This window comes from Acartia tonsa, chromosome 5 (assembly GCF_053477335.1).
Source record: "Acartia tonsa isolate MP-2025a chromosome 5, ASM5347733v1, whole genome shotgun sequence".
NCBI lineage: Eukaryota > Metazoa > Arthropoda > Copepoda > Calanoida > Acartiidae > Acartia > Acartia tonsa.
This window is the reverse complement of record NC_137264.1, coordinates 5,062,440-5,074,905: the sequence shown is the minus strand read 5'-3', so window position 1 is coordinate 5,074,905 and position 12,466 is coordinate 5,062,440. Positions and strand designations below refer to the sequence as shown.

At 31.4% G+C, this 12,466-nt stretch overlaps 2 protein-coding genes across 2 annotated transcripts; both read right to left on the bottom strand.

Annotated features, from left to right (window-relative positions):
* Positions 1 to 272: 272 nt before the first annotated feature.
* On the bottom strand, positions 273 to 8,729 carry LOC145320225 (uncharacterized). The gene is made up of 9 exons (XM_080162658.1): positions 8,550 to 8,729; positions 8,211 to 8,258; positions 5,990 to 6,027; positions 5,385 to 5,682; positions 4,921 to 4,978; positions 3,948 to 4,320; positions 3,745 to 3,846; positions 2,630 to 2,697; positions 273 to 1,864 (listed from the first exon to the last, which is right to left on the bottom strand). Exons 1-9 carry the CDS (start codon positions 8,722 to 8,724, stop codon positions 1,804 to 1,806), a joined length of 1,221 nt encoding a protein of 406 aa, XP_080018784.1. The 5' UTR covers positions 8,725 to 8,729; the 3' UTR covers positions 273 to 1,803.
* A 174-nt stretch (positions 8,730 to 8,903) lies between these two features.
* Positions 8,904 to 9,640, bottom strand: LOC145320224 (uncharacterized). The gene is made up of 2 exons (XM_080162657.1): positions 9,536 to 9,640; positions 8,904 to 9,137 (listed from the first exon to the last, which is right to left on the bottom strand). The coding sequence occupies exons 1-2, from the start codon at positions 9,620 to 9,622 to the stop codon at positions 8,919 to 8,921; spliced, it is 306 nt and encodes a 101-aa protein (XP_080018783.1). The 5' UTR covers positions 9,623 to 9,640; the 3' UTR covers positions 8,904 to 8,918.
* Positions 9,641 to 12,466: the final 2,826 nt, after the last annotated feature.

The window sequence follows — 12,466 nt, the reverse complement described above, 5'->3', positions numbered from 1 at the left end:
AAAATCCCCCCCCCCATTTTTTTTGTTTATGGGGAAGTTAGTTCTTCACATAAAACTACTGGCAGCACCTATAGAACTTAATTTAATATCTTTTTAAAATTATTTTTGTCAACATTCGCAGCTGCAAAATCCAATTTTCCCCCGTATTCAGACATGCGGGCGGACAGATAAGTAAATTATAGAGTATTTTTGCTTCTAAAAAACTTAAGAAGTTCGCAATATGTATCCTCTTAAAGATTAAATAATGCCACAAAGAGAAGGTAAGAAATGTACCAAACATTAACAAATATATTTTTATTATATGATACCAAACAATAATCACATTTAGTAGTATTACAATTTCTTTTATAGTATTAAAACAATTATTATCTATAAAAATAATTAGAAAACTTGTTTATTAAGATACAGGGGTCATTTTAATTATATATACCACATTACTAACTAATAGAATAATTATTTATCTCATTTTGCATTAAATATTTAAGATCTTTGAATATACTTTACATTTAATCAAAATTCTAATTTATATTTCTATGGTGCATTGAAATTAGTCACCTATTTACTTGAATATTTGTACAGTTTGTTTCATTTTAGTTAAATTTTCAGGCTTATTATTTTTTACAATCATATATTATATAAATCTATTACATATAAATAAACTTTACCCTTTACAAAGACATAAAAAGGTACACAAAAAATCATTAGATATTTTTTTTAGGTTGGTTACAAACATTAGATTTAACTTATTACTGATAGCATTATACAAAATTTTCAAAAACAAAATTATCAACTTTTAATTTTACATATACCAGAAGAAAAATCAAGTGTAAGATCTTTGAAATTAAAACTAAATCTCCAAAATAAAAAATAACATACATTAATTTTTTTATATTTAAAAATATAGCACTCATAAGTTATTTCTTATTTTATAATTTTCTTAATTTTACATAAAATTTATTATCTTAACAAAGATTATTTCCAGATTATAATAATTTTAAATAAAGTTTTTATATATATCCTATAATACAAAAAAGTAACAATGTTTTCTTTTTGTAGCTAAAGATTTTTATAACTACTGATTAAGTTCTTCATTCTAGGGAAGCTTGACATAGGTCCGGGTATGGCTTTAGGTTATCTTATCTTAAGATTTAAGTCTTGGATGGTTCTAGGTTGTTTTTTGCCCTTCCCCTTCCTTTTCTAAAGTAACAGAATCTGTGTCTAGTGAAACTAAGGATCTTTCTAACCGCTTAACTGATATGGTTCTCCCTTACAGTGTAGCTTCTCATAGATCATGGGAAAGTTCATAAATATTTTGTGTAAGGATACTACCACCCTCCCAAGAGAAATCGCCAATGGAAAAATGCCCCCCCCCCCCTCTAATAAAGTTTTTTACATTTTCTTTTTAAACTGAAATTTAAATTTTGGATGGGGAGCGTAACTTCTATTATGTTCTTATGATATTACAATTATCATAATATGAGATCTTCAAATTTTGGTATTTTGTAGGTTTTTTTTTAAATTGAGCAAACTAAATTCCCTTAAAGGTTTGCTGTTTATGTAGCTTTACAAAGTGTCTTATAAATAATCTATGTGACGTCATAAAAATGGGGATGAGAGGAAAATAAAACACCTAAAAAAGAGATGGATAATCCCTCATTTTTAAGACGTTACATGGCTGATTTTCTGAGACATTTTGTAAAGCTACTTATTTATAAATTTTTATTCAAAGCTGAATAATAACTATTTGGTTTAGATTTCGATAACAGGGTTTCTTATTATTCTGATTGTGGTACTTGGAAGTATTCATGAACATTCGTCATGATGGGGCCACACTTTTCTTCCTCCATAAATGCAGAAGTGGCTTCTGAAATATTATTTTTATTTATTCAGACAATTACAACAATTAAATAATCAATGGTGTAAATGGAGAAACTCGTTAAAAAAAAAAATTCTGACGTCATAAAAATGAAGGATGAGGGAAAGGAAACACCTAAAAAGAGATGGACAATCCCTCATTTTTATGACGTCACATGCTGATTTTTTGAGCGACTTTCTCCATTAAGATCAAATGGTGTTTTGATTTTTCTTGGCAAATATTCTTAGTTTCTAATAAATTGAGCTAAATGAAAAATTGAATAAATCAAAAATTTTCAGAAGTTTTTAAAGTTATCATAATTATAAATAATCAAATGCTTGAATACAAAAAAAACACATGTAATGGCATATGTCATATATTTAGCAAAAGTGATAATAATTTGTAGGTTTGAATTGTATGATAAATGTACTTTTTTAGCATTCAAGGATATTTTTGTCGTGATCTTTTGAATACATGTTGAACTCAACAAAACGTTTGATACTATTTATACAAAAATTGCTTTTTTTGTTTATTAAGCCATGCTGGAATGTTTTCGTTAGTCTAACCACGTATATTATAAGAAACCTAGTTTATTCAGAAAAAAATGCTTAAAATCACTGCTAGAAGGTGCAAAACATGAAAAAAAAACACTATTATTTTGCATACATTTCAATGAAAATTAAACTTGAAACCTTAGATTTAGGAAAATATAAATTTGCTAGATTGATGATTTTTTATAACTATTTGGTTTTAATATTATTTAAGATAGAATACCTGCAATAACCAATCTGTTTGAGTTCTGATCTTACAGGAACTGTACAAGCCTCACCCTTAGAGCAATTCTAAAACAGGAATTTTTTTGGTATAAATTAAAAATTGTGTGTCTTTCTTGAAAAAGGTAAACTACTTAACAATACAATTTTTCTTGGTCACTAGCATATTTATTAGGGTGGGTCGATTTTGGACATTATTTTTTCTGAGACCAAAGCGGGATCTGCAAATGATTTTTTATGAGTATAATACACCTCTAGATGATAAAAAATTTATCATAAGTCTTAAAACCGCTGACGACCAGACATTCAATTGTATAGCTATTTGTAAATGGGCGCATCAAAAATTTATTGAATCAGAACTATGACTTCATGGCGCTCCCAGGAGAAGCCTTGAGGAGTAGAACAAGGAACTTTTGTCTGTTTCAAAAAATCTCATTCCTAGCCTGAGAAAATCTCAAAAAACCTCTACAAATTGGACAATTCTCAATAAACCTTTAAATATGGTGTTTTTTTTAGTCATTTCTAAGACTAGGAACGAGATATTTTGAAACGGACAAAAGTTCCTGATTCTACTTCTCAAGGCCTTTCCTGGGAGCACCAAGATCTCATAGTTCTGATTCAATCATTTTTTTACTCTCATTTACAAATAGCTCTACAATTGTATTTCTGTCGTTGGTATAAGCTTGGTAAATAAAGGGTAAGGAAGCGAAATATGACTTTGACTGACTTATAGACGGAAATTTATTATCAAACTGGAGATATGCACAAAAATATTTAGCCCTCTAGCACTAATAGGAACTGAGGTAATAAGTGGAGAACTCGTGAATGTCGTCTTTGCATTTTTTTTATTAATGAAATTCATTTTTAAGTTGTTGCATCCTAAAACTCAATTTTTTTAAAATTCTTTCTCGGTCAGAAATTTTATTTAAGTTAGTTTTATCTGTTGCACATCCCCTCTCTGTCTAATTCCAATATGAACCCACCGTAATATTTATAGGCATAAATTAAAACTTTAATAGCAGAACTTTCTTCACTGCAATTAAACAATCCCTTTTCAGTGTTCCTTTTTAGATTTGCAACTTTTTATATAAAATTTTTTTTTTTATAAATTGTTACCTGATTGAAAAAAATTCTGCTTTTTGTTTCACAAGAATTGTAAGAAGAACAGACTCCATCTATATCTTTGTAGGATTCAACATCCACTGTACAAGAACGCTCCTTGAAAAAAATATATAAAGTTTTGAGATTTGTATAGATTTATTAGAAATTAGCACTGCTTAATGTTGATATTCTAAAAATTTAAAAAGAAATGAATTTACCTTGTTTATGTTGTTCTCTATCACTTTAAATGGTATGTTACCAAAGGACGATGTCAAAGGATGAATCTGATTGGTTGGAACATACTGATTAGCTGATTGGGCATTAAACCGGTTTGCCGTCAAAATGTTTGACGAATCAGATGATGGTGTAAATATATTTGCGCCAAAATTTGGTTGTATTCTTGTGTTTTGTTGATCATGAGTGAAGGGTGTCGGCGGATAAGGTGGTCCTACTTCTAAACTAGGTTTCAGATCACTTGTTGATTCTACCGGCTGTAGGGGGACCAGGTTTAGGCCCAGTGGGATTTTAGAGTTAACAACATTTAAGGAATTTTGATTCAATGTTCTTGATGGTTTTGGTACTTCTTCAAATCTGAAAATTTCCTTAAAATTAGTCCTTTAGAATTTAGTTAGAATTTTTTAAAGCGAAGCTTTTCTATAATTAGGGTTTGTCCGTCCTTCCGGAACGGATAGCTTTTTTAGATTATTTAGGCATGTTAGAATTGTCCTATTGATTTTAAACTTTGCATGGTGATTGCTGTAGGAGTTAGGTACGATTTAGAAAGCGTGGCAACTCTTTAATCATTACCAGAATGTCCGTACGTCCATTTTAAACATGTTGGTTTTTAACTTTTTTAATAACAAATTTTTATGTGATACATTAATCCGATTGATCTGATTTTTGGAATACTGATTTCTAGGACAACAAAGTAATATGTTTTAAGCGAAGCATCTCTATAATTAAATACTAAAAATGGAATCATGTCCTTACACAGTATCCTGTATTTAAGCAGTTTTTCAACAAATTTACTTACAATTTTGCTCGACTTTTATACATTTATATTTATTCTGATTATTTAGTTTTGACAATCTACAAGTGTTATTGTTCGTTAGTCCTACCGTTTAAGAGCTTCGCTTTTATGGAGGTTGTCATCCTTAATATAATCAATTAAAAAGTGTGGCTTAATTTTACCTGGATGTGAACGGATTTCTGCTGAACTGATGGCTTGAATCTATCATTGGAGAGTCGCCTAAAGTTAATATTTATTTATTTATTGTAATTTTTTCAATCTTTTCACAGAGAAACAGTTTATAGTGCCTGCTAAAAAATTACGTCATAAAATACAAATGACCCATGATAGGCCAGTATTCATTGTAATTGACCAATGGTAAGCTGAATACTGGCCTATCATTGGTCATTTGTACTGTGTGACGTCATTTTTTTATTCAGCACTATAAGTTGCTTCTATCATACTAGCAACTTAGCCCCCAGCATCTAGAGGTGATGTAATAAAAGGGACATAAGGGAGTAAGCATCCCAAGACCAATGAGAAGTATTTACCGAAATCTTAAGCCACAGACATAAAACCTTACTACTTTATGTAATAGGATATGGTTTTAAAATAACATTTTTTTTGTATTTAAAACTTTTATTACCTGAATTTCCCTTTGTGTTATTACTTGATGGATTCAGACCAAAAAAGCTTGAAGATTTTATGGGCTTAAACTGAGGATACACTTTTGGTTGTAGGCTTATACCTTGATGCCTTTCAATCACTGGCTCAAACTTAGGAATCATTTGTTGTGGACTTAATTGATTTTGATTTGGCTGTCTCAATGATGGTTGTAACTGTGGACTGCCTGACAGTTGTTCTTGGAATGTTGGTGTTTGCTGATTGATCAGCATTTGTTTGGAAGCTTGGCGTTGTTGGTTGTAATTCCACAAGGCTACCAGCTAAAATATTTATCATTATTTTATATATCAAATTGACTATATTAAAAAATTTAAATATGTGTATTTTGATAATCATATTTTTATCTATAATTCAAAAGAATACTTTTATTTCAATTACCCTGGGACGAGGGTTATTTTAGATAGATACCAATACAACAAAAAAAATGATACTTTATTATCATAGTTAAATAAAGCCTTGCAAAAGATTTTTTGGTGTCGAGGCTTGAAATTTTGTATTCTTTAAATTGTTAGACAAACATTAAATTTTGCATAGATATTGATCTACATGATTTCTACGAATAATCACCTTTGCTAAATCCTGCTTCTGTACCCGAACACTATGTCCTGAAAGTACAAAAATTACTTCAAATGTCAAAATAACGTCCAGTGTTCTGTAAGGGAACTGAATTCATCATATCACTGTAAACTTTATGTAAAAGAATAAAATGTTTGTACTTAATTCAAATAATTGAAGGCTAATCTTAACAATAACGTCATAGCTTTTTTAAAAAATGCAATAATGATAAAGAACCACAGAGCAAAAACCATATTTTTTCTGTACTTTTTATTTAACAGAGACTAGAATGTTAATATTTCTTTTTACATAGAGCTCAAGAGTATACAGAAACTTAAAAATAAGTAAAGACTGTTATACATGTATGCTTTTTGTAAATGAAAGAAAAAATCACTTGATTTTAGCAGAATTAAAACCTTGAGAATCTGCATACATATATTATTAAGATATACTATTTTGGGACACGCGGCAAATTTCTTTACTTGATGTAGTTTACTTTACCCAGAAACAAAGATTATTTTTTTTCATATTCATTTTTTTTTGTTATTACTTATGATGTAAGCTTACTTAGACTCAAAATAATATATACTCTTTTGTTAATGATATTTTGTATAATATAATTTTATGATAGTAGAACAATCGTGCCTATCAATAATAAATCAATCATAATTTAATACAATGATAAATATAATCCTGTGAGAAAGACCGTACTATGCTTGCTTTTTTCCACTCGCATTAACAAACTTTTTTTTGTAATCCTATTTAATGTAATTCACTTACGCAAGATAAAATATCATGAACAATAGTAGATATATGTAGATTGTGTTCTTTTTGTATTGGGCTTAAATCATTGTTTTTACATCTATAATACAAAGTAGAACGATGTCTGTCCGTCTGTCCGTCTGAAGCTTAAGATCTCGGTAACCACTGAACCGATCGGATTCTACTCTTGAGGGTATATACCTATTGGTCCTGTGGTGGTTTTAAGCTATTTTCTTGGGGGGTGGGACACCCCTAACCCCCCCCAAAAAACAAAAAAATCCCCCCCTTATTTTTTATTTTGCTCTGCTACAGGCTGCCGCAGGCTGCATTTTTTTTTTTTTTTGTATTCTTTGTGTAAGGTTTCCACACTTTTTTACCATCTCTTGGGGCAAAGCCCCTAGAGGCTAGGGGCGAAGCCGCTAGTGTTAAATTAAAGTAAGTAAAAAAGGGAATTTTGAAAGTAATATTCATAAACTTTCTTTATGAATACAATAATGTTGAAATATCAAAGTCTGGTATTGTTCACATAAAAATAATATAATAAGATTTAGATTATTATTATGGAAAGTATGTTTAGAGTATGATTGTAAAGCATGCCATGGAGGGAGGGGAAATTGGGCTGTTATTTCTGCTAGTTCCCAATTTTTTAAACACGATCTTTCATTGGTTGTCTATCACAAATTCTTGATTTGTAAATACACCAAATTTCTCTCCATTATAGTAAAAACATAGAGGTAGGATCCCTATACCCAATTTCAAATGTATGTTTAGAGTATGATTGTAAGCATGCCATGGAGGTCTTCAAATATCAGCCAATAGCGTCGGAAATATTAACACAGCCATGTCGCTACAAAATAGCAGAAAGCAATTTGCTAGCAGTTGAAAAAGGTCCCCACCACTGGAACCAGGTAGTTGTCTGGGTTATACATCTATTCATTTATTTTTACCCTAATTAAATTTCAGCTTGTAGGATGTTTTTAAGTGACTTTTAAAAGCGAAGCTTTTCTATAATTAGGGTCGGTCCGTCCGTCCGAGAAAGATAGCTTTTTTCGTTAATTTAGGCATGTTAGAATTGTCCTATCGATTTAAAACTTTGCATGGTGATTCCTGTAGTAGTTAGGTATGATTTAGCAACTCTATAATCATTACCAGAATGTCCGTACGTCCATTTTAAACATGTTGATTTTTCTACTTTTTTATCAACAAATTGTTGTGTGATTTAATTATCCGTTTGATATGATTTTTGGTATATTGATTCCTGGGACAACAAAGTACAATATTATAAGCGAAGCAACTCTATAAACAAGTCTTAAAAATGTAAGTATGTCCATAAACATTATCAAGTATCAAGCAGTTTTTCATCAAATTTACTTACAATTTTGCTTCGACTCTTATACTTTTATTTTTTTTCTACATGATCTATATAAGTATCAACCCTCAAAAATAAAAAAATAAAAAATTTAAATATTACCTTCTTTTATATATTTTATGATATCCGGAGGGGAAGAATTTAGCTCTGAAATCAAAGATAGACTTACTATTAATGCTCATTTAATGTTGAGTGAAGATAAGAAAAATATTTGAAAATTTTAAACTATAACTTGTTAATTTATTTCAACTATAATTTTAGTTTTCTTTGAAAAGATTCCTAAAATCATAAAAAAACTGTTTTGGATGGTTTTTGCAGATAAGCCAACTTTGCATTGGTTTTTATTAGGGGCAAAATAGGAATTCACAAATTCAAGTTCAATTTTCTGCATTATTTGTTTAGGTCTAAATAAAATTATATAATGATAGTCATTCATTCCTGTTTTACTGAATAAATTTCTGTCATTTTTCTTGTCTATTCTTTGTCCAAAAAATATTCCATGCATATTGTCATTGACATCTGGCGGTCCTGGTATGCCCTGTATGCTTTCTGGTGGCCGCTGTAGGGCTTGGATATCCTCTGACATGTCCTGTAGGTCTTCTCCGCGTGTCTGCATCAAAATATCCTTTGTAGTTTATTCATTGGACACTTTGGAAACATTTTACAAAAGCAAGAAATGACAATCTGGTTCTTAACTGGTTAGTCAACTTAGGAATAGGGATGCTAAAACTTCTAACCTAAAGCAAAAAAAAAAAATCCAAAATGCTCTAAATTAATATTTGTTTCTTTTATTAAGTGTAAAACTAAAATCTACATTTTTTCCAAATATATCCAATTTTCCTGAATAGACGGACTCCCAAGATATCCCAGCAAACTTTCTAGAACTGGTCTCATTTCCCCATCCAGATAGTTGGTCAGGTAGTGTTTTCTGTGGCTGCCAGGATTCAACCCCTCGGTCCCTGTAGCCGTCTGTCTTGGCGGCTGAAAATCTTGACTGGTCACTGATAAGGTACTGAGTAGGGAGGGATTCTAAAATAGATTTAATCATTTTTTAGATCTGCGGTAAATATTTCCCCCCCCCCCCCACTAACCTCCGTAAAAAATGGAGATATTTTTAAGTTACTCTCAGTTACTTTTTAAGGATATCTCAGCCTTAAAAAAATATTTGTGGTAGTTTGAAACCATTTTTAAAGCACACTTTTTATACAAAGTAATAATTATAACTTTGTTAAATAATATGAGAAAATATGATCAAAATCAATGCATAGTCAATCACAAATACCCCCCCCCTCATCAGACAAAGTTTCAATTTTTAAAAAAATAACGGGAGGGTAGGGGGTTTTTGTTCTCGATGAGCGGTATGGGGCAAAGCATTAAAATATCTTACAATCATGGCACTTTATCTAGAGAACTGATGTACTGTTTACCTGTAAAGATTTGAAAAACTGTTGGGGACTACTTCTGGTCGATGTTATTAAACAGTTGGATACTGTTATCAATCCAAATATCAACATTATTTATTACAGTTTTCTAAAACAGAAATAGAATAAGTTGTTTTAAATTGTTACTGACGGATAATTAAATTGCAATTTTTAAAATTATGACAGCCAAAAATTTTCAATTCTAAATTTAGTATTTTTGGCCTTTTTTTGTAAATGGCCTTGCAGAAATTAATACAATTTTTAAATTTTTCATTTCATTATCTTAAAACATTAACATATTTAGAAAAGAATATTACTAAATTTTGTTGATTTTTTTTTATAGAATAACCATAAAAGCAATCACACTTTTCTTCCATTATCTGTCGATTTGATGAACTTTTAATTATGGTTTTAACATAACTATTACATTAATAGGTGCATTTCCATTTTAACAAATTATCTTTGTCAAATAATGAGATGTAAGGATCTCAATTTGTATTAAATAAAATTTTATTTATGATGGATGATATACATGAATTAATTTGCAAAGCACTTAGACAAATTTTAAAATAACAAAAAGTTTTTTTTTCTTCAAAATTTTCTAAATACCCATTAAAAAAGCTATAAATAATATTTCAAGCTATTTGGGCAAATTCTAACTTTGTTTCTCTACTCTTTAATTATATTAACCTACATAAAATCATTTATATAATTTAAAAAAATTAATTTTACTGGTTTCTTAAGATTTCATAAGTAGTGAACTCGCCCGACATGAAAAAGGTTCTGAACATAAAAAGCATATCATTCTTCTTTTTAAATCGGAGAAACCCCCAAAGAGCAATCTCCGTTGTTTTTTTACCAGAGGAAAGGACCGTAATCTTGCTTATGCGAAGAAAGTGTTCGGTAACTATGTCACGCCAAATCTTCTACATTTTGTCTCCGAGATCCAATGGTCTAACAAAACAGCAAATATTAGATAAACGTTAGAGAAATACACGAGCATCCATACTTTATAATCAACCGTAAAATAGCATTACTCTGTTTTGCTAACGCTATGGCTCCTAAAAAAAGCTGTGAAGGGTCATTCTACAGCAGCTAAAAAGTGTACCAACTGCCGCTTTATAGAGCCCAAACTATAAAATATGGCTTTAAGAAACAGTGGTCCTTACTGACATGATATCGAGATATTGACACTTGTATAAATTATTTGTGAAAAAGCCCCCCTCCCATACAACAATTACCCCCCCCCCCCCCAACAAAAAACCCCGCAAAAAATACGTCCTTGGATGTCAGTCATCATCATATAGAGTATTCACGAGAACACCATACTCAGCAGAACTGCAATGAATAACTAGCAGACTTATATTAGTAGACGATTCAGTTAACACTTTTAGCTGAAACCTATCAACACCGGTAAAACCTTTCCTTTCGAGGTTTATACTATCCAGAAAAAAAATACGGATTGTATGATTTATTTAATTAATCTATTCAGATGTACTATCGGGTGCGCCCCTAGCATCCAGGGGCTCTATATTCGAAGGAAATTAAAAGGCAGCAAAATAGCCTAGCAACATACCCAGACTTATTTATAAAATAAAATACCCTAAAACAACCTCAGGGCCTATATGAAGCTTCACTGCAAAGGAGAACCATATCTGTTCAGTGGTTAGCTAGATCCTTTGCTATATCTTACTACCTTTATATAACAGGATATATGAATATTATAATTTGATAGCGGATTTAAAATTTGAAGCAGCAGTATTATTTTTATGATCTGCAGATAACCACAACCGCGACTGAGATGCCTGTGTCTTATGGCGGCTGGATACACAACAATCCAGATTCATAGATCAGCTGACTTGACCCCAAAAAGAAATAAATAAACCAACAAACAAAATTTTATAAATGTTGCTCAAAAAGTAGTAGGATGTTCTTTTTCCTATTGGCACAGGTTATTTAGATAGGCCTCGCCCCCCCCCCCCAAGAAAAAATTTACTCCACAAAAAAACTACCCATGAGTCAAAAAAAGTAGAAATGTATGTAGTTTTAAGCAAAAGTTTTGATGGGGGAAGTTGCGTGATTTTTGGAGCAACTGTATCCAAAAAATAGATTTAAAAAAATGTTCGATGGAGCATAGCTAAGATCGTGAATTTAAATTAGGGAATAAATGAGGACATATGATAGAGGGGGTGATGTACCACTTTTTTTCAGGGGGGGGGGGGGTGTTGATAAGGGCTTGGCGGGGGTGGTCGATAAAAAATCCTGTTGGTTCGGTTTCTGTCGCACAATTTTAGAAGCTCATCCCAACTCCCACCCCCTAGTGAAAAAGGAGTACGCCCTTGCTTAAGAGGTGGGTAGGGTGGGAACGTATAGATTTCTGTTTCTGTCTGAACCCGTATTCTTGTACCCACGACCGTGGCTCAACACGTAGCGCATCCGCTCGTCGTCGGGGAGGTGATAGGTTTGAATCTTGGCTTAATACCGCGTTCTAAGACATTTAAAATGGTTTATACTGCTGCTATGTCATGTGCGCTACATTAATTGTTAGAGTACGGGGAATGCCTTGGCCAAATACAAGCGCAACTCATGACCATGCATAGTTGTTTTTCCTGACAAAGGTTGTTGGTTGTCTGTTGGGTGTTACTTAACCTAATACAATTGGTTGTTGGACATGACGTTATAGTGTCATGGACAGCAGCCTCGCTCATATGAGGTAATTGATCCGTTAATATGTTCGTTTTATCACAATCTAATTTATCCAACCTGAAATATACTTTTTTCCAGGGCTCGGCAAACGCGCGTCAGCCGCCTTTAACTTGAGGAAAATAAACCCTTTACAATTTTAAAAATTGGCTAAAATTCTAAACCCGACCCAAAATGGCAATCTCTCCATCCAAACAAATTTTAAAAGCATCCAAACGAGTTTAAATTTGAGGC